The following is a 23610-nucleotide window of genomic DNA, read 5'->3' on the forward strand; positions in this document are numbered from 1 at the left end:
TTCCTTGAAGCCCAATCTGTGCAAAGTACCCTAACCCAATTCAACTCTATTCTATGCCTTCTGAAGTCTATGTGAAGGGCCCAAAGTGGACCCCAAAATCAGCGTTCACTCCTTGTCCTCTCAAAAAGTAAAAATAGTTGCAACAAAATGCATTAGTATGGTATGAAACGGAATGAAACATAACAATATGTTGAGGGAATAGTCCGTGTTAGGTGTAGAAAAAACAAAGACCACAGCAGCTGCAATGGTCATATTGGCTCCTTTCTATTCTTCTTGGTTTGCTGCTTTGGATTCACCGGCGAGGTTTGTCATTATGCTCAGTGGAGTGGAAACATTACCCTGCTGAAATCTTGGTGGTAAACTACTCCTTGGAGGGAGGAGGAAACTAGGCTCCACTAGAAGTGCCCTCATCATCTTGGCCTTGGCCTCTCCAATTGTCTTAGCCTTTCAACTTCTATGGACTGCTCTTTTGCTTGGCAGCATCTCTGCTTTCAGCAACCTTTCCAAATGAACCACATCAACAACACATGCTTGGCTGAACATACGAGTCCAGATTATTTAAAAGCATCATCCAACTCGTCCAAAGTGGGCTTGATTCCCGCACCCTGAAAGTTCTCTCTCACCCTACACAAAATTTCCTTGCTGACCTTTGTGAGCACTAGCAGCTAACAATGGCAAGAGAAAAAATAACTGAGCACACCTCTGAGATATAATTTGAAAGTACTTGTACTTTAGTTTTGAGAGGAATGGATGAAACAATATCGGGGCTCGAGGAGTTCATGCTGGTGCAGATGATTAGAGGGGGAACCAACAACCACACTTGGCTGCAGCCAACACTGTGGACGTTTGCCCTCTTATTGGGTGTGCATCTTGTCATGCCAATCAGAGAATCCTGCTCCCCTTGCTCTTGCAGTGTCACCTGGCGAGAAAGAGTTGGAGAGCTTACAAGCAGCAGCCAACTGTGTTGCCAATGGTGGTCACAAATTCAAACTGCCATGTGGTGACTGATTCTGGAAAGACACTCCAAGTGGGCGTGGTTCCTCCATCCTAGAAACACTTTCTTACCCTAAGAAGGTTTCCTAGCATAACTGTGCGAGCACTAGCAGCCAACAGTAGCCAGAAAAGAAAAATTGTGCACCCCCCAAAGCGCTAGAGTGTTTCAATTTGAGGTTTGTGCAACGAAGTGCTGAACTTGCTATTTTACTGCAGGGATTTGGAACACATCGTGCTCGTTCACTATCGAGAAGTCAAGGAGGTACTTTCTGCATACGGAATATGTTCTGCATGATTGGAGGAAGTGATCATCTGTTGCGTGATTCTACATGTTCTTTATTTTACAGGGGAATAAAATACGAATCCTTCATCCTTTGAATGATCATGTTAGAGGCTTTGCTTCTCAAAGTCAGGAAACAATCCCTTCATCATCTCAAGTGTCTGCTTTGGTTTCTCCAGAAATATTCAACCAAGCTACAAGTCCAAGTGCATCTGGGCATAGTTTACCCTTATTTTCTCCACGAAATGATGGTTATGAGTCAAGTGATGATCCTGAGCAATGTATGCTCTCAGATCTAGAGTTACCTAGGAACTTATATCAAGAGGGGGTTGCAAAGGGGAAAAATTCTTCCTTTTCTAGAAGATATGAAGCAAAGACTCAGATGGATTCAACAAATCCAGCATTTGGTTATATGCAAGACACAATTTTCCAGGAGGGTAGGTTAAGCTCAATGGTGACAGAGGGTTTCTCTTCAATCCTGGGAAGTGAAAGCATAGCATTGAATGAAGCTTTAAAAAAAAACCACCACCATCAGCAGTCTTTCCCATCGCTTTTGGCAAACTTTCATTCGGTCAAGTGGATGGAACCTTTGAAACGAGTGAGATCTGAAACTCCAGGAAGTTCAATGGGATTTCAAAGACAAGAAACTTTGTCACCACCCACTTGGTCATGTATGCCAGATCAGAAGTCAAGTCTCCAAGACCATAGTCCAATTGATCATGTTTCAGATTCAAGGACACATGTCGCTGAGCACCTTGGAACCACACAACAGTTCGTGGGATCATTTGGGGTAGGAAAGGCTTCATTGACACAACGGGTCATTGATCTGCAAGATGAAGGCTTGTCTAATTTACAGATATGGAGACCCTACATCAAGGTATTTTATATTTGGGCAAAGGGCCTATATGAATCTCAAATATTCCACCATGCTTTTTTGTTTTCTTTTGTGTGTTGTGTGAGAAAGAAAGAAAGATAATGTCTATAAAAGACCCGAAGGATCTATGAGACCAAAAAGATGTTACATGTCATTCATGAATAAAGTAGGTGTCATGACAACATGAAAAAAGAAAACTAGCTGCTAAAAGAGGAACACGGCCACCAACGTAGTACGTAGGTCCTTTGCATACAATGGAGTAAGCAGCAAAAACCACTCATATGAGGAATCATCATGTGTCATCCTCCCCGTGGATGCAGTACAGGGCCTCTGTATCCACTACCTATTGTGGTGCCTCTCTATGTTGCTGAAGAATGTCCCGGTCTGGAGTCACTGAATGGAATGTATTGATCTCTGAGGACGGGTGTCCCGTGCTTTCTCTTAGAGGATTCCATGAGTGCTTGGTTGCTCGTTCATTGGGTTGCCTTGTTTTCTCCTAGTTCATCTGTCCTGATAGATCTCGTGTTGGGTTCTCTGGTGAGGGTATCTCGCCTCTCGGCTTGCTACCTTAGTAGTATATCTCTGTGGACTAAGTATAGTGCCAGGCATCTCTCATCCCTGTGATTCATCACCTGTGACAGAGGCCTGAATTTCTCCTTGAAGAGAGTGGAAGCGTCCCCGTATCTTATAGTAAACTAGGCATCTAAGCATGTAGTGCTCCTGTGATTGTTTCTCCGTCTCCCTAGTGTTAGGCAGTTTACATATCTGTCTATCCCATGGGATGCCATCTGCTCTCCTTGCCTCAATCCTAAAAGGATGTGATGGCATCCTCTTGGATGGCCAATGAGAATCCTCATGGCATGGGACATGCTTGTGAAGATAGGCCTGTCAATGAATTCATCCTTAGTGATCCTCGGAAAATGCGAGCTTGGTCAGGGATACCCATGTATGAAACGGGATCAAAGCCTGGCAGATAATGCTGTTGATCTTTTTCTGTGAGAGATCAAGGAAGGGGAATTCTAGGCTGCTTAAAAGGAGGGAGGCAATCAATCTGAATGCCATGTGACTGAGTGCTATGACCCTCCAACACAGCCAACCGTGGGAGGCGATCTCTTTGCAATGTGTAGAAATGCTATATGTGTGCTGTAACTATTTGGCCCTCCTAGCTCTATTTCACATGATAGAACCCTTACCGAGACACCAGATAGGTGGAAGAAGGCATGGGGACAGGGATCGTGAGGTTTTCTCTCAAGAAAAAGCGCCAATCTTCTTTGCCATCAACACCTTCTCCAACTTGCTTTTCAGATGTACGGTTAGCTCTAGACTTGTATGTGCATATGTATGGGCGATACGGACACGTGTATGGAGTTGTACGGACATGTGCGGAGCTGTACAGATTGAAACTTTCAGAAACCCTAAAAATTTGAGAAACCTTGAAATTGCTCCAAAAACCCTAAAAACATTTTTTTGGAGGTTTTATTGCCTAAAAACCATTAAAACAGGTTTCATATCAGTTTTCTTGCCAAAAAGAGCTTTTACATGGTTTTCTTCATCGACAATGCTGTAGGAGTTAAGGAGATTACTCATGGGATGAGCGAGTGATTCTTGGACTTGAACTTGGATCTAGATTTGGATCTAGACTTGGATATTGGATTTGGACTTGGATATTGGATCTGGTACTAGCCATGTGAGAGATTCTTGTGGGTCGTCCCCATGGTGTGCTCGGCATCAGAGATCTCGTACCTAGACATTGACATCGACATCGACATTGACTTGGATATCCTACATCGGCATATCTGTTTGTTTTGTAATTTATTGTATTGATCCTAGATAGCGTGCCCGTGGATTGTTCTTAAATAAATTCCTGAAAGGGGGCGGGGCCTGTTCCCCGACTGAGTGTGTACCAAGATGCCTATACCCTTCCCTCTCTCCCCTCTCTCTCTATTATTATATCTTGGACACGTGGTTGAATCTGTCACTACACGCCCTGCTGGGCTTACAGTGGTATCAGAACAAGATTTCTCATGAAGAAACTTTCTTGGGATGACAGAGCCATGCCAAGAGCAGAGGGAGACCAAGGGCCTAATGAAGGGACCAACTATGAGAACAATACAGGACTTCAAGATGGGAGCCAAGGCGGTTGATCTATTTCTCATGAAACGGCTGCGGCCATGACATCATCAAAGTACCGAGATTTTCAACATTTTAGACAGTTTCTGCAAGTTGATGAATTTCTAGCTTAGAGAACCAAGAAGGAACAGGACCAAAGAAGGACTCGAATGTTTGAAGATTTCATCAAGGATCGAGTCACCCAAGCCGAAGGAGTTGAAGCTGCTAAAGCCTATCTTTGGGCCAAAGGAGTCACCATTGTAGAAGGATCCAAAGCTACTCGGTCTATTTCTCATGGAGGAAACAGGGAGGCTATCCCTAGGCCTACTCTCTCAAATGCAGGTTCCTCAGGATAGGTAAGAGAAAGGAAGGCAATGAAGCCAGAGAGATCAGAAGATTATCAGATTGACATCATAGCAAGAAGTTTGACTAATGGTTTGCAGTGGTGCTTAGCCCATTGCATGTTTCGACAAATAAAGTCGTGGAATTTTTGTGGACCAAAGCTGAAACAGAACGCTTTTGAAGCATTGAGACTTTATACTAGCAAAGGACCGGTCTTGGTTATTCTAGACCTTTTTGTGGTTGAACATGATGAGATTGCATTGGAGCAGACTTGAACCAAGCAGGCCATGTTGTGGCCTATGAATGTCAAAGACAATAAGGAAGCATATGCATTATCTCGGAGACCCTTGAGCCATGCGGTTTCTATGGGTTACCATATGGATTTCACTTTGATCAAGGATCCTTATGCTACGAAAGAAGATTTCAAAGATGTTTTGGAGCAGATTGCATAATAGATTTGGTAACTTTTTATGTCATCAAGTAGGGTTTTCTTTTGTTGCAAACCCAGGTTATGTGTGTCAAGGAATTGAAGCCAAAGTAATGGAAGAGTGCCTTGCTCCTCCTTACATGGAGCATAGTGGCACCTTGGCTACACTTCAAGCTTTGGAGAGCTACTTCTATTGGCCTACTATGACAAAGGACATTGAACTTTATGATTCGTGAATGTTTGGTTTGTCAGCGGGTCAAGTTTGATCAACAAACACCAATAGGACTATTGTACCCATTGAATGCTCTATGGGAGAACATTGCTGTGGATTTTATCTTTGGATTGCCAAAGTCAGGATTCGGGAATGATGGAATATGGACTATTATTGATAGATTCAATAAGCAAGTCCAATTTATTCCCGTGAAGAAGACTGTCTGGACTCCGCACAGAGCATATGGCGAGATTGTTTATCAGCAGATTTTCAAACATCATGGATTACCCAAATCCATTGTAGGGGGATAGAGATCCTCGGATTACGAGCTTCTTTTGGAGAGCTCTTTTTGATAACATGGGGACAAAGCTTAATTTCTCTTCCGCTTATCATCCTCAAACAGATCGACAAAGTGAGATTGCAAATCTCACTATTTTGGATATGCTAAAGAGTTATGCTCTCGAAGCAAAGGATCAATGGGAGTACTTGCCATTGGTTGAGTTTGCTTACAACAATACCATTCACTTCTCTATAGGCAAAGCTCTTTTTGAGATTATCTATGGCAAACCATTGTTGTTGCCTTTTCAAAAGACCAAGGAAGAGATCTTCCATGCGGACGAGTTTGTTTGAGATTTAGATACACCCTTTGCACAGGTTCGAAGGGCTATTGAGACATCTCAAGCCAAGTAAAAGAAAGCTGCAGATAAGCATAGAAGGAAGGTCACCTTTGAAGAAGGGGATTGGGTTTATTGCGATTTGAAAAAGCCAACTTGGAAAGTCTAAAGCTAAGGAGCACAAGAAACCCAAGCTTGCCTCATATACCATGGGTCTTTTTAGGTTACCGAGAAGATCAACGATGTATGCTATCAATTGGACCTTCGAGATCATTGGAGGATACATAATGCCTTCCATGACAGTTTAGGGAAACCATGCATAGGGTTACCCCCAGAGGAGTCTGTTTTGAAGGATCCTCCAGGGGTGGAAGAGCCATAACAAATGAGTTGTATTCTGTGAGAAAAAGAGGAAAGACAGTGGTCAGAAAGTTCCTCTTGGAATTCGAGAATTATTTGCTATTGGATGTGAAATGGATCCCAGAAAAGTACTTCAAAGACCATCCAGATATACTTTGAGTTTATGAGGAAGTGGCTGGTCCAGATGTATTTGAAGTACAGATATAGACGTCTTGCATTCAAGACAAATTCAAGAGGGAGGAATTGTGCCTCAAGCCCTCTTCATTGTATATATATTGGACTGGAATTGATCATTATTCTGCTTATATAATGATTATTTGGACATGCTCTAGTTTTGGTGGCAATGATGCCTGTTAGCCCAAGGAGCAAGATTTGTATATGGGAGCCAACAATGCCAAATGACCAATTGGACAACGATGATGCCAGATATCTTGGACGTCATAGTCGGGCGGTCATTGTGACTAGATGGCTCTGATGACTGTATTGGATTTCATAGTCGGGTGGTCAATGCGACCAAATGGCCTTCAGCGAATTCTTGAGTGGTCTTAGTGACTAGATGGCCTTGAGCAAATTCTCGGGTGGTCCTGGGGACCAGATGGCGTTGAGCGAACTCTCGGGCGGTCTTAATGACCAGTGTAACTATTTGGTCCTCCTAGCTCTATTTCACACGATGAAATCCATGCCCGGACACTAGATAGGTGGAAGAAGACATAGGGACAGGGCCCATAAGATTTGATTAAGAAAAAGCACCATTCTTGGTCAAAAAGCAAGAAAAAGCAAAAAGTCAAACAGGGTTGATCGCGAGCCAAGGGCACCATTGGAATAGTGTGTGGATAGTAGCTAGGGTTAGCTGTGTGTGGACACAACACATGTAGTGTGTTGTAGCTTATGGATTCCCATTCCCTTTTCTCTCTCCCCTCTCTCTCTTTATATCTTTATCTCTTGGACACGTGGATGAGTCTATCACTGCATGCCCCATTGGGCTTACAGTGGTATCAAAACAGGGTTTCTCTTGAAGAAACTTTCTTGGGGTGACAGAGCCATGTCGAGAGAAGAGGGAGACCAAGGGTCCAATGAAGGGAACAACTATGAGGCCAATACAGGACTTCAGGATGGGAACCATGGTCATCAGAAGAGTATCATGACTTTCAACACTTCAAGCGATTTCTCAGAGGCAAAGAAATCCTTGCTTGGAGAACCAAGAGGGAGCATGACCAAAGAAGTGCTCGAATGTTTGATGATTTCATCAAGCATTGAGCCACCGAGCCAAAGGAGTTGAAGCTGCCAAAGCCTATCTTCGTGCCAAAGGGGCCACCATTTCGGAAGAATTTAGAGCTACCATTTTGGAAGGATTATCAGATTGATATCACGCCAGGAATATCGCCAAGAGGTTTGTAGTGGATGCATTGCACGTTTCAACAAAGAAAGCCGTGGAATCTCTATGGACCAAAAAATAGAACCCTTTTGAAGCATTGAGACTTTATGCTAGAGCAACGGACCAGTCTTGAACCAAGAAGGCCATGCTGTGGTCTATGAATGTCAAAGACAACAAGGTAGCGGATTCATTATCTTGGAGATTCTTGAGCCATGCGGTTTCTATTGGTTACTCTATGGATTTTACTTTGATGAAGGATCTTTATGCTACCATAGAGGACTTCAAAGATGTTTTGGAACAGATTACACAATTGTTGGGTTTTATGCTGTGTATGCACCCAGGGAAGTGCTAGTGATCATCAGTAGGTTATTGGGGCACTTTTTACTTCAGTTAGTGGAGGTTTTTTTCCCCAGTTTTAGCTTAGTTTCACTTATAAAGGTTTATAAGTGATTTGGTCCACCTGGCACTATTTATGGCCGGACCATGTGAAGTTTGAACACACTATTAGGTCACATCCTTTTATGTGGCTATTGTACTTCATTTTATCACAATCAATACATGAGCAGTCGTGTTCCTCTCTCTCACTCTCACGTTTTCAGTTAGTGTGCCTTCCAAACCCTAACCCTAACAGCTCAAACCCTACATTTGGTATCAGAGCAGGTTAGCCTAGCTGTCCGTACAGGCCATAGCCATCAGTTCGCCTGCTTTCAGTTCAGCTTTGCAGCCACTCAGTCACTCGTCATCAGTGCCCGTACAGTTCCACGCTATCAGTTGCCTTCGTCTGTCGTGCCCGTACAGCTGCAACTGCTCGTATTGGTTCGCCATCAGTTGCCCTGTACGTACAGGCTCTTCGCTTGTTCTGTTCTGTACCCTGCAGCTGCACGTACAGTCCAACGCCATCAGACTGTTCTGCTCCGTACACAGTCGCCCAGTACTTGCAGCTCCGTACAGTACCTGCAGGCGACCAGCAGCACCTGCTGCATATACCTGCAACAAACCATCACCTGTCTGTCCATACAGGCGACAGTTGTTTCCGTACAGTACCTGCCGACTGTTTCCGTACCTGCAGCCTCGTACAGTCGCTTCTCCTCCGTACAGTACTCTGCTTTGGACAGCCTGCTCCGTACAGTCGCCTAGTACACTGCTACTGTTCCGTACAACCTACAGCTGAGTGTACCTGCAAAATCACATTTTTGGTAAGCTTTACATGTTTTGAAATTTGGGCATTTTCTCTGTGAAAGTTTTCTGCAGATACAGGGAGGTTTTCTTGCAAAGAAATCTCTACAGGTTTTTTGCAAGGCTTTGGGTGCAGAATGAGGATTGAGAGTGCATGCATATTTGGGTCAGCTGTATTCAGTGGAGTACAGTTGCTTTCAGGGTTGTTGCTTTTGGGTTTTTTGATACACAGGTACAACATTGTGCACTGGCATAATGGCAAATCAATAGCAGAGTGATGTGTTCACGTACTTGTCTAAGGAAGACAAGTTGGATGGCATGAATTACTCCTTGTGGAGTTTTATGCTGAGAAATGTGCTCGTGGCAAAAGGTCTTTGGGATTTTGTTAGTGGTGATGAACCACGTCCAGGTCCATTGGCTCCAGAGACTCCTCCTCAAGGAGGTGCTCGTGGAAGAGGACAACAGGCACAGGCACCAGGTCAGCCACCACTGCCTGTTCAAAGAACAAATGCTCAGAAGACATGGGATGCCAAAGATGCACAAGCCTTATCACTTATTGCATTGTCAGTACAGAGGTCTATTATACCTCATATTCGTTCAGCTAGCTCTTCACCGAATGCATGGGTGACTTTGGAGCAGATGTATGCTGCTCGTAATGAGGCACGGATCTCATTTTTGAAAAGAGAGCTGGAAAATCAGAAGATGCATGAAGGAGATGATATATCTAGCCACTTGAACAAGCTGCAGGATTTGAGAGAGCAACTCATCAATGTGGATGAGATTATTCTTAAGACACATCTTGTATCCACCATCTTAAACTCTTTGCCAAGATCCTACTTGGCTTTTCATACCTCTTTGAACCTCAGCATGAGGAATGCTATTGAGCCCCTAAAGTATCAGGAACTTGTTGCTCTCTTGTTACAGGAAGAGCAAATCAGGAAGAACATGAACATGAACATGAACACAAGTGCTGAACAAGCATTTGTGACAGGTCAAAAAGGGAAAGGCAAAGTTCAGCCAAAGAGTTCAAATCAGAATTCAGGTGATGGTGGTTCATCTCAGGATACCAAGAAAGGTGATGGACAGCCCAAGAAGAAGGGCAAATGCCATTACTGTAAGAAGCCAGGTCACTACATCACAGAGTGTAGGAAGAGGATTGCCAAAGAGAAGGCGAAGGAATCTGGTATGTCTGTAAATGATGCCCCTAAAGCTCCTCCGGAGACTGCTTCTTTTGTTGAAGACAGGGATTACTGTTTCTACACATGCAGTTATGATGCCTCTTGGTCTTCACAGGCACTCAGTGTGACTGAGCATGCATGTACTTGGTATTTTGATAGTGGTGCTTCAAAGCATATTACATCTCGCAGGGATTTGTTTTGTAATGTATGCCCTGCCCCTGTTGGCAAGACTGTTCAGTGTGCCAATAATGCTTCATATCCAGTTCGTGGCATTGGGGAGATTCAGCTCACAGCCATTTATGGCTCTATTCTTCGCCTTACAGATGCCTTATATGTACCAGGGATAAAGAAGAATCTGTTGTCCATTTCTTCTTTAGCACAGTGCGGTATGCAAGTCAACTTTGATGATGACAAATGCATGGTCAGAGACAAAGCTAATGCTTTGACCTTGATGCTTACTGGTACGTTATGTCATGGACTTTATCAGTTGGATGCATTTGAGCCAGTGGATCAGTCTGCTTATAATGCATTCACTCTTACTCCAGCTATGGTTGATGCGGAGTTATGGCATGCTCCCATGGGGCATGTAAATTTTGGTAGTCTTATGCTTATGCAGCGACATAACATGTTGACAGACCTACCTCTTATGGAGAAGCCTTCAGATCACATATGTGAAGGATGTATTTTGGGAAAAATGCATCGGTTTTCCTTTCCACGTGATCAGGCTCTACAAGCAACTGCGAAGTTGCAGCTTATACACAGTGATCTTTGTGGTCCCATGCAGACGAAGTCATTAGGAGGTTGCTTCTATTTTGCTACATTTATTGACGACTTCTCTCGTATATGCTGGGTCTATCCGTTGACACAGAAATCACAGGTATATGATGCATTTTTGACCTTTGTAGCACTTGCTGAAACAGAGTCAGGATGCAAGGTTAAGACTCTCCGTTCTGACCGAGGGGGGGAATATGTGTCACACATGTTGAGTTCCTTTCTTGAGAGTAGAGGTATCAAGCATCAGTATACTACTCCTTATACTCCACAGCAAAATGGGGTTGCAGAAAGGAAAAATCGGTCACTCATGGAGATGGCCAGATGTATGTTAAAGGCAAAGAAGCTACCACATATCTTTTGGGTGGAAGCTGTTATGTGTGCTTGTCATATTTTGAATCGATGTCCCACAAAGGCATTGGTTTCCATTACTCCTTTTGAGGCTTGGCATGGCCGCAAGCCTTCGGTATCACACTTTCGTACTTTTGGGTTTCTTGCATATGCACACATATCCAAAGAGTTGAGGAGGAAGTTGGATGATAAAGCCACAAAATGTATTTTTGTTGGGTATAGCCGTGAGAGCAAGGGCTACCGGTTATATGATCCACTGTCCAAGAAGATATTTACTAGTCGGGATGTGATTTTTGATGAAAAATCAGAAATATCCATGGCTGGTTATGATGCAAATCAGGCTGAAAATGATGTGTTTGAAGGTCTACTACCTATGGAGTTTCATTCCACAGTTGGTGATCCAACCCATGAGGGTGCAGGACAGCCAGCCAATCATGAAGGTGGTGCAGAAATTCAACAGCAAATTGAGCCAAAAGTTGAGCCACACATGGGGCAACAGGCTCCACAGGTCAGACATATACCTAGATGGTATTTGAGGACATTACAGGACAGCCATCTAGAGACTCCTCTTGCTGGCCGTACTCGTAGGGAGACATGGACCAATGAGCATGCACACATCATGGATTTAAATATGGTTATGGCAGCCAGCTTACAGGATGATGATGAGCCTGATTCATTTGTGGATGCACGAGACAATGTGCATTGGAACAAAGCCATGCAGGATGAACTTGATTCTATAAAAAAGAATCAAACATGGGATTTGGTTGATCTGCCCAAAGGCAAGAAAGCTATTGGTACTAAGTGGGTCTATAAGTTGAAAAGACATGCAGATGGATCCATTGACAGGTACAAAGCCCGTCTAGTTGCAAAGGGCTATGCACAGAAGAAGGGCATTGATTATGAGGAGACATTTACTCCTACATCCCGTATGTCGACACTTAGGAGTGTCATTGCATTGGCTGCACATCGTGGTTGGGTTGTTCATTAGTTGGACATCAAGACTGCTTTCCTACATGGGAACCTCGAGGAGGAAGTTTATGTACACCAGCCCATAGGTTTTGCAGAACATGGTCATGAAGGGAAAGTATGCAGGCTGAAAAAGGCCTTGTATGGTTTGAAACAAGCTCAAGGAGCTTGGTATGCAAAGATAGATGCTTTCCTGCTCACTCAAGGCTTTGTGAATAGTCCATCAGAAGCCACTTTGTATGTAAAGAAACAAGAGAAAGATCTGCTGGTCATCAGTCTTTATGTAGATGATCTTTTGCTCATGGGATCAAATGATGACAAAATTGCAGCTTTTAAAGAGATACTGCAACAGACATTTGACATGTCTGATTTGGGGCTCGTACACTACTATTTGGCCATACAGTATTTGCAGGATAACAGAGGCATTGGGTTGTTGCAATCTCAGTATGTTGCTAAACTTCTGGAGAAGTTTAAATTTCAAGATTGCAAGCCTATTAGCACTCCTATGGAGCCTGGGATGAAACTGTCACTACAGGATGACAGTACTTTATTTGATGCCACTACATATGCTCAGGTTGTTGGGTGCCTTATTTACTTGTGTACTACACGGCCAGATATCCAGTATGCCGTATCTCAGTTGAGCAGATTCATGCACAGCCCGCAATTGTCACATTGGCAAGCTGTGAAGCGTGTATTTCGGTATTTGCAGGGTACCTTGTCTCTTGGATTGCTTTATCCTGAGGGGGGTGACATGCAGCTATAGCTTACATCGATTCAGATTGGGCTGGTGATTTTAATACCATACATTCCAGTAGTGGAAATTGTTTCTTTCTTGGCTCTTCATGTATTTCTTGGCTAAGCAAGAAACAGACCACGGTGGCCACTTTGTCTTGTGAGGCAGAGTACAGAGCAGCTTACACTACTACCGTTGAGTGTGTTTGGCTGCGTCGTCTTTTGACTGATATGGATATTTCAGTAGAGGAGCCTACACCTATCTATACTGATAGTCAGAGTGCCATTGCCGTGGCCAGGAATCCTGTGTTTCATGCTCGCACGAAACACATTGAGATTCACTATCACTTTGTTCGGGAGAGACTCCAGGCAGGTGATATCAGTCTTATTTACTGCCCTACAGATCAGAATGTGGCAGACATCTTCACCAAGGCACTACCATGTCCGAAATTCGAAGCATTCCGCACTGCTTTGAATTTGTCTCCTTTTGGTGGATGATGTATAGTGATCACATATCACTCCAGGGGGGTTTGTTGGGTTTTATGTTGTGTATGCACCCAGGGGAGTGCTAGTGATCATCAGTCGATTACTGGGGCACTTTTTACTTCAGTTAGTGGAGGTTTTTTCCCCCAGTTTTAGCTTAGTTTCACTTATAAAGGTTTATAAGTGATTTGGTCCACCTGGCACTATTTATGGCCGGACCATTCTCTCTCACTCTCACGTTTTCTGTTAGTGTGCCTTCCAAACCCTAACCCTAACAGCTCAAACCCTACAAGAATGAATATCTGGTGACTTGTTATGTCATCAAAAAGGGTTTTTCTTACAATGCAAATCTGTTTATGTAACACAAAGGATTCGAGGCCAAAAGTGAACAAAGAAAAGCATGCTCCACCTTACGCAGGGCAAAGAAGCAATGACTACAACTCAAGCTTTGGAAAGCTACTTTTATTTGCCTTGTATGAGAAAGAACATTGAGTTATATTTTCAAGAATGTTTGGTTTGTCAGAAGGTCACGTTTGCTTGACAAACACCAGCAAGATTATTGCACCCATTGAATAATCTATGGGAGATTATTGCTATGGATTTTATCTTTGGATTGCCAAGTTAGGGAATGATGGTATATGGATCTTTTTCAAGATACCAAGAAGATCAACCATGTGTATCATTGGTTGGACCTTTTAGATCTTTAGAGAATATATAATGCCTTCCATGATAGTTTATGGAAACCATGTACGGGGTTACCCCTGGAGGAGCTTGTATTGAAGGATCTATCAGGGATGGAAAAGCGAGAACAGATTGTGTTTCATTCTGTGAGAAAGACAGAGGCCAGAAAGTTTCTCTTGGACCTCGAGAATTATTCGCTGTTGGATGCGAAATGGATGCCAGGGAAGTACTTCAAGGACTATCTAGATATACTTCAAGCTTATGAGGAAGTGGTTGGTCAAGATGTTTTTGAAGTACATGTATAGATGTCTTGCGATCAAGACAGATTCAAGAGGAAGGGATTGTGCCTCTAGCCCTCTTCATTGTATATATATTGGATTGGAATTGATCATTATCCTACCTATAATGGTTATTTGGACATGCTCTAGTTTGGGTGGCAACGATGCCCGATAGCCCAAGGAGCAAGATTTGTATATGGAAGGCAACGATGCTAGATGACCCATTGGACGACAACGATACCAGAACGAGATTTGTATATGGAAGGCAACGATGCCAGATGACCCATTGGATGGCAACGATGCCAGATAGATTGGACTTCGCAGTCGCGCGGTCATTGTGACTAGATGGCCCAGATGACTATATTGGATTTCTCAATCGGGCGGTCTTTGCGTCCAGATGGCCCAGATGACTGTATTGGATTTCGCAGTTGGGCAGTCATTGCGACGAGATGGCTGTATTGGATCTCATCGTCGGGCAGTCAATGCGACCAGATGGCCCAGATGACTATTGATGAACTCTCGGGCGGTCCTAGTGACCACATGGCCTTGAGGATAGTCTGAGCGGTCCTAGTGGCTAGATATCTCAGCACGGTTTTGATGAAACCAGTGAGGACAATCCATGAACAAGAGAATCATTACTTGTGCATTGCATACTGATGTATGTTTGAATTTCTTTGACTGTGTGTGCTGTTTTTGATGCGTGGACAATGCTTGGATTTATGGCATGTGATAGTACACTGGGCTCTAGACTACCTAGCCAGTACCTGGAATACCCAGTAGACGTGAATGATGCATACTTGTTTGTTGACTAGCTTGTGTCTAGTTTTTGCTGGAGGTAACTATGCATTTATTTTATCTAACACATGTGACAGGCCATGTAGATGTACCATCAAGAACAAGGACATCGGTCAAAGAAACGGCATTGAGATGTTGCCAGATGAGCAGATGACACCCCCGATATAGGAAAGACCAGATACACAAGCTCACCAAACGGGGCTAGTACCTTCAAACATATGGATGTACTTGATGTACCTTAAAACATATGGATGTACTTGATGTACCAAGAACATATGGATGTACTTGGAAGATATGGACATATGCTTGGAACACTTGCAGTCCGCAGTTGCAAACAACTACGATATCAGAGGGAGGGAATGTAACTATTTGGTCCTCCTAGTTCTATTTCACATGATGAAATCCAAGCTCGGACACTAGATAGGTGGAAGAAGACATGGGGACAGGGTCCATAAGATTTGATTAAGAAAAAGCACCATTCTTGGTCAAAAAGCAACAAAAAGCAAAAAGTCAAATAGGGTTGACTGCGAGCCAAGGGCACCATTGGAAAGAGGAGACTAAGCCGGACCAAAAAGCTAAAAGACGCTTTCTCAAAAAGCATCTCTAGGGCCAAAAAGCAAGGCTCTGAAGTTGTAAAAGCACAAATCAAGAACTTTGGCTATTATTAATAATATTTAATAAAAACGCAAAAGCATCACTTTTTGGCAAAAAGCAAGGCTTCCCCAAGTATAAAAGAAGCTTGAGCCTCTCTTGAGCATCAAGTTGAAGAAGAATCTCTTCATCGCGTTGCCATCTTCGTTCAAGCGTGGAGATTATCTTCTTCATCATCATCTATGAACCAAATCATGGAGTTTTTCATCGCTACCCGCTCTGATTTCAGAGCGCCTCTAGCAACTGCAGTGCCATGTCACCATCTTTTCGTGCGACTGTAGGGCTCCGTACAGCTGTACTGATAGAAAATTTCAAAAACCCTAAAATTGCTCAAAAAATCCTAAAAACTGCTTTTTGGAGATTTTTGTTGCCCGAAAACTATTAAAAAGGTTTTATATCAGTTTTCTTGCCAGAAAGAGCTTTTCTAGGATTTTCATCATCAACAAGGTTGGAGATTATTCATTGGATGAGCGAAGGGATTTAGAGCTTGGACATGAAACTTGGGCATAGAGCTTGGACATGGAACATGAGGCTTGGACATGGAAGCTTGAACTTGAGCATAGACATGAAGAACTTGGACATAGAGCTTGGGCATGAAGCTTGGACAGAAACATGGAACACAGAGCTTAGACATGGAGCTTGGACTTGGACTTGGACTTGGACTTGGATTTGGATTTGGATTTGGATTCATTGGAATTTTAGATTTGGTACTAGCCCGGTGAGAGATCCTTGTGGGTCATCCCTGTGGTGTGCACGGCATCAGAGATCTTGTGCCTCGACATCGACATCGACATCGACATCGACATCGATATCTGTAACATGCAGCAGAAGTCTTCGTATTGGAGGATCCTGTCACACAAATGCTCACACCATCTTCTGTATCCTGAGTTTCGCGAGTTTAGCAATCCAGTTTAATACTTCAAACTTTAGAGAGAGATGAGAGAGAGAGATGAGAACTGTACACTGTATGGGGTCCCAAATTACCCACTGAAGGGCCCCCTATCCCGTTATTGAGATAGTATTTGCTTTATTATCTTTAAAGAGACTGACGGTGTGACTGGCAATAAGCCAAACGCAAGACCTCTGAAGACCAAGTGTTGGGCTGAACTGTGCACTGCTGTAGAAGCACCAAAGATGTCCAATCTCGAGCCTATGCACTCTTCCCAATGGTATGAGGGAGGGATGCAAAGCTAGGGCTGAGAGAGGGGCTGTTTGGGACTGTATATGAATGCTGTAAATGAATGAGAATGCTGCGTTTTACCTTCACCAAGTGGCTGGAGCAAAACAATGAATGAATGAATGCTGAAAACTGCATGGATGCAGAAAACGCAAGATGGACTGAAGGCTGAACGCTGAACTGCTGTGTTTTACTGATGTAGATGGTTGAATGCTCATGTGTTTGATGCCTAGGGCTGTAGGAGACAAACGCTGCTGAGAGACGGCTGAAACTGCAATCGCCTATGCTCCTGGGGCTGAGGATGGTAAGCGCATGATGGCTCTCTTGCTGAATATGATGAATGACTAAATGATTATGCAAAGCCTCTATTTATATGGACAAGATGTGCCAGTCGGCTGGCTACAGTGCTGGCCGACTGCACATGTCCAAATAAAAATGTCTAAATGATGTATAAAATGCTAGGAAAATTACCAAAAAAATCCTAGATAAATCGTGGATAATTCCTAGATGCTATCTGAGGTTCCTGCAATGGTCTAGATGCTATGCATGAATGATGTGCAATATGCAGGATGCTTTCTGATGCAAACCCTAAGGTTTCTACTGACTGTATATGCATGAATGCGTCTCTTTAAGTGGGTTAAGGAACTTAGACTGATTGACTGATTGACTATGGCTGAGAATGACCTACGTAGCTTGTGCCTAAGTTATCCTGGATTGAGGATATACAATGGGGTCACAACGTATGACAAATATCATCCTGAATGGAACTAATATTGTACAAATGTCGCACTGCTGTTGATGAGCCAGCTTGTCACCATGCACTACAGTGCAGAGTGCATGTGACAATATCCTACTGTATTGATCCTGGCCAGCGTGCCCGTGGATTATTCTTGAATAAAGGGGGTGGGGCTTGTTCCCCGCTCAGTGTGGTGTACTGTGCAAGATCTCCATTTCCTTTTCTCTCTCCTCTCTCTCTCTTTATATCTTTATCTCTTGGACACGTGGTTGAGTTTGTCACTGCACGCCCCGTTGGGCTTACAACCAGATGACCTTGAGCGATAGTCTGAGTGATTTCCCTCGGGAGCCAGATAGCTCAGCATGGTTTACGATGAAACCAGACATGACAATCCATGAATAGGAGGATCATTACTTGTGCATTGCATAGTGATGTATGTTTGAATTTCTTTGACTTTGTGTGCTGTTTTTATGTGTGGACAATGCTTGGATTTATGGCATGTGATAGTCCACTTGGCTCCAGACTACCTGGCCAATACCTGGAATACCCAGTAGATGTGAATGATGCATACTTATTTGTTGACTAGCTTGTGTCTAGCTTTTACAGAAGGTAAGTATGCATTTATTATATCTAACACATGTCACAGGCCATGAAGATGTACTATGAAGAACAAGGACATCGGTCAAAGAAAAGGCATCAAGATGTTGCCATATGAGCAGAAGGCACCACATGTATGAGAAAAGACCAGATGCACAAGATCACCAGATGAGGCTAGTACCAAGAACATATGGATATACTTATATGAATGTACTTGGAAAAATATGGATGTGCTTGGAACACTTGCAGCATGTAGTTGAGGACAGCTGCGATGTAAGAGGGAGGGAATGTAACTATTTGGTGTTCCTAGCTCTATTTCACATGATAGAACCCTTGCGCGGACACCAGCCAGGTGGAAGAAGGCATGGAGATGGGGACCGTAAGGTTTGCTCAAGAAAAAGCACCAGTCTTGGTCAAAAGCAAAAAGTCAAACTGAGTTGACCGCGAGCCAGGGGCACCACTAGCAAGAGGAGACTGAGCTGGACCAAAAAGCTAAAAGCTGCTCTTTCAAAAAGCAGCTCTAGGGCCGAAAAGCAAGGCCCTGAAGTTAGAAAAGCCTTGTTAAAGAACTTTGACAAAAGTGAGTAATATTTTATTATAAAGTGGAAAGCAAAGGGAAAAAGGCAAAAGCAAAAGCTTGGTTAAGCTTTTGGCAAAAAGTAGAGCCCTCTTCAAGTATAAAAAGACTTGAATCTCTCTTGTAGCATCATGAAGGAGATCGTGGAGTGTGTATGGGCATCATTATGATCATGGAGAGCTTTTTCTTCCCCATCAATACCTTCTCCAACATGCTTTTCAAATGTACGGTCAGCTCTAGACTTGTATGGGCATATGCATGGGCGATACAGACGCGTGTATGGAGTTGTACGGACATGTGTGGAGCTGTACGGACATGTACAGAGCTGTACTGACTGAAAATTTAAGAAACCAAAAAATTATATTTTGGAGGTTTATATTGCCCAAAAACCATTAAAAGAGGTTTTATATCAGTTTTCTTGCTAGAAAGAGCTTTTACATGGTTTTCTTCATCGACAACCATGTAGGAGTTGTGGAGATTACTCATGGGATGAGCGAGTGATTCTTGGACTTGAACTTGGATCTAGATTTGGATCTGGACTTGGATATTGGATTTGTACTTGGATATTGGATCTAGTTCTAGCCCGGTGAGAGATTCTTGTGGGTCATCCCCGTGGTGTGCTCTGCATTAGAGATCTCGTGCCTAGACATCGACATCGACATCGACATTGACTTGGATATCCTACATTGGCATATGTGTTTGTTAAGTATTCATTGATTGTATTGATCCTAGCGAGTGTGCCCATGGATTGTTCCTTAATGGATTATTAAGTATTCATTTGGGCGTGCGTGTGGACAAGTCAACTTGGATGGCCCCAATCACTTTGTAGTCAGGCTTCTCCAAGTGGTTGGTGCATGTATTGGGCACCCGTTTATTTAATGGGTGCACTATTCAAAGGTTTGGAAGCTAACTTTTATCTCATTACCATCTCTCTTTCATGAGGACACCAACCGGGTTATCCAGTTAGATCTTCTCAACCTCTACACCCACTGCACATGGAGCACACCTTCGGAGCTCCCAACCAAGATGCACTTCTACAGAGATCACTTCTTCACTGTCAGTGAGGATGGATTCATGCAGCAGCTAGGCTACCTGAGTGTTTGCATGTCCCATGCCATGCGGATTGTGATTTGCTATATACGGGTTTCATTCCACCGCCTCAGAGTGGAGACTGGTAGGGCTGAACGCGTCTTCAGATCTGGGAAGCTCATACGGAGATGAAGAGAAGAGAGGATCTGCCGATTATGCCACAGAGGTTGAGACAAAGGAGCATTACATATGTCGTTGCCCAGTACACTAGGTTCCGCGGGAGGTTTCACTGTCTGTTTCGTGAGGGATTTGGGCCACTCTTCAAGATCATTGACTTCGTAGACCAGCGTTGCATAGGCCTCTTCCTGCTCGAGCTCCAAGATAATTTCTTGAGAGAGCTTCGGCCCAAACCATCCTGCTCCCTCCAGTTTCTTCCGGACCCAGGATGTGGAGGACACCCCCACAATGGATCTTGTGGACCCACCTCGAGCTGCTTCGGAATCACTTGGCCGGAGAGGAGTTACCTCGGATCGGGGGCCTCCGCATTCCAATGTGCCTGACATCCTTGGCCCCCCGGACGTCGGCCATGATCCCCTCATCAGCTCCAGATCTAGGACATGCTCCATCGCCATCGAGCTACCTTTCCACGTGACATGGCTAAGGGAGACCTCTCGGCCATACTCATCAGCCCCATGCTTGATATTTTGGAGAGTGGTATACCATCTATTGGGGTTGATGCTCGTCTCATGTTCCATGTTCCTGGTATTCCACGATGAGTTTCCATTGACAATTTTATATCACCCCAGCGAGATAGCTATGTTTTGTTTCTGTTTTATTTTCCATTCCATGATGAGATATGCCATGGACATTATCGTAGCACTTTGGTCTCATGGGCCCATCGGGTCTTTAGTAGACGTCGGGAGGGGTGGCTTTACTATACATGGAGGAGCTTCAACATGTGATACAGGCGGTCGGACGGGATGAGGCTGCACGGTTTTTGTGGGTGAGGATCCAGACAGAGAGGGCCCGAGACATCTACCTTGCAGTGTGCTACTTTGCACCCTCCACTTCTAAATATGCCACCCATGGAGAGTCCCCGTACTTGCCTCTTTATGATGACATTATGAAGTTTTCCAGTCTAGGGGACATCCTCCTGGTTGGAGACTTCAATGCCCGCACTGCAGGTGCATAGGTACCCTTCTTTGAGACAGATGATCCCATGTACTAGGAGATTGACACGGTGGGTACGGATCTGGAGCGGACATCGCAGGATACTTCAGCCTGCACAGACTATGGAGAGTATCTCTTAGCCCTCGACGGGGCTCATAGGCTAGCCATTTATAATGGCCTCGTCAGATGGCCTAGATCCAACTCCTTCACCTCCTACCCCTTCGGACATGGAGCCAGTACAATAGACTATCTAATGGGATCCCTCTCTCTGATCCCACTCTTTCCGGAGTTCACCATCTTGCCTCGCCCCATCGGTGTTGCAGCCGACCATAGTTGTTTCTCGTACTGGTACGAACCCATTCGTACCATACGGTTCGTATGGTACGGTACCGTACGGTACGAGCCCCCCCCGCCCCACCCTACTTGAGAAAAAAATTCCAAATGCTAAAAAAAAATTGAAATCCTGCTTAACGAACATCCCAAATGCCCGCAATAGTCCGCAACTTTTGTGTCCATTCAGTATTCCATATGGGGTTGTTGAGAGACCTAAAAAATCTAGCAAGGTAGACTAAAAAATCTGGCAAGGTAGATTGGTAGTGTACATTTGATTGGTAGGATGAGAGAATCTTGCTACATCACTTGGAGATCCCTTCTATAGGTAGGCTAGACAGTCAGATCCTCAAGTTATGTACAAGGGAGAAGATTTGGACATGGCCATTTTGATCTAGAGAGGAGTCCCTAAACCTATCACCCTAGAGGCACTGCTCGTATTTGTGCAAGGATGGTCCCTTAGTCATAAACGCTACACTGGGAGACCTTTGGTATTGCATTACCCATGCAGGTTCTTTTTTGGAGACAATTGGGGGAGAGACACATCTCCATGTTCTGGTTCCTCAAGGACTGTAGACTCCTTCAACCACCCCCACCCCCCCCGCAACCTTCCCTCACATTCAAGCTTGAAGCTCCATAGTTTGTGAGTGTTAAAAAAAACCATATTTTATCATACAATAGCTGAAAATTTCATATCGTACCAAAAAATCCCGTACGGTATCGTATTTTCGTACCATGACACTATGCAGCCGACCATGCATACCTGGCCTTCTCCCTCACATGGAGATCCCTCCAACCACCTGCTTTGCCCCATCACCGTCTGAGATACCACTTCACCAGAGAGACCTCTTCCATCTATGGTGATCACGTCTACCGCATCCTCTCCGACCTCGACCCCCACATCCCACTTGATGAGCTTACCACACACCTCTCAGCCACCCTCCATACGTTCGCTGCAGCCGCCTTCTCGCACTCCACAACCACCCCTACATCACCAGGAGGGATTGTCCCACAGAATCGCTAATAGCTGGTACGACGAGGAATGTGCTGATACTTGAGCCCGTCTACATCAGGAGACGGTGCTAAGATCCACCACTCACCAGCAGGTGCGAGTGATCTTTCGACGTCTCACACAAAAAAAGAAGAGAGCCTACCCAGCCAGGCTTGAGCAAGAGCTATACAAGCTATTTCTTGGAAGGGACTGTAAGGACGCCTGGAGGATCTTCTAGGATCATCGCCTGCCGACTCCGATTACTTCACCCGGCACCTGGCACACCTATGCCACCTCTCTCTACCATGCCCCCAAGTCTCCCCCATCCACTCGAACCTCGCCCCCCATGAGCATGAGCTTAGTAGATGGTTTGAGGAGCAGAGACTTAGAGCACTGAGGCAGGCAAGCTTCAGGAAAGGGCACTCCACACTAGATCATATCTTTACACTACAGGGGATCATTGAGGAGGGGAGAGCTCACGCCGCACGGGCATCAGATATATTGCTGCTTTGTGGATTTCTGCAAAGCTTTTGATACCTTCCCACGGGCCAGATTGATCAGGAGACTGCAGGATATAGGAGTGCCAGCAGAGATGCTTTGGGGGATCATTACACTCTATGAGTCAGTCATCACAGGCAGAGTACGGGCTCCAGGAGGTGACTCAGAGATCATACACAGCACTATCGGGGCGAAGCAGGGCTGCTTCTTGTCTCCTACTCTATTTGGTCTATACATTGACGAGATCTCTGATAACATAGACAAACAGGGAAGACCAAGAGCACATTTGGCAGGAGCCCTGATACCGATCCTCTTGTATGCAGATGATATTGTTCTTATTTCTGATTCACCAGAGGGGCTACAGGGGCATTTGGATGCATTACGGGCCTTTTGCGAGGACCGGGACCTTATTGTGAACCTCGGAAAGACCAAGGTCATAATCCTTAACACCTCCTCAGAGTGGATAAGTAGATATGCGATACACTTTACATTCAGTGGAGAGCCTGTGGAGTATGTTACCTCATATGTATACCTTGGGATCACTTTTGCTGGACCTTAGTTCTTGATGCAGAAGGCGGCCGATGCTAGATTGATGAGGGGATATGCAGCCCTTGGCTCGCTAGAGAGGCAATGCTCATAGATACAGTTTCAGGAGCCGAGGACGAAGCTTTGTCTATTTGATACTCTAGTTACACCTGCACTACTGTATGGTGCCCCCATCTAGGAGGAGACAGGAGGAGACAGAGGAGAGAGCCGGCCGAGACAAATAAAGAGGAGGTATATGATGGGCGGAAGCCGATGGAGAGGCTCCTAGTGGTGATGATCTCACGCATGATTAGGAATAAGCCATTAGTGCCACCT

General features: G+C 44.5%; 1 protein-coding gene across 4 annotated transcripts in view; it reads left to right on the plus strand.

Annotated features, from left to right (window-relative positions):
- Nucleotides 1–23610, plus strand: part of LOC147602671 (calmodulin-binding transcription activator 2-like) — a 175226-nt gene that overhangs the window by 30978 nt on the left and 120638 nt on the right. For all 4 annotated transcript variants that reach the window (XM_086797727.1, XM_086797728.1, XM_086797730.1 and 1 more), the window contains 2 exons: nt 1210–1255; nt 1341–2150. In XM_086797727.1, coding sequence (XP_086653853.1) covers nt 1210–1255; nt 1341–2150 — 856 coding nt within the window. The remainder of the gene's footprint in view (nt 1–1209; nt 1256–1340; nt 2151–23610) is intronic.

Source organism: Cibotium barometz, chromosome 66 (genome assembly GCF_041138505.1).
Source record: "Cibotium barometz isolate CiBa-2024 chromosome 66, ASM4113850v1, whole genome shotgun sequence".
Classification (NCBI taxonomy): domain Eukaryota; kingdom Viridiplantae; phylum Streptophyta; class Polypodiopsida; order Cyatheales; family Cibotiaceae; genus Cibotium; species Cibotium barometz.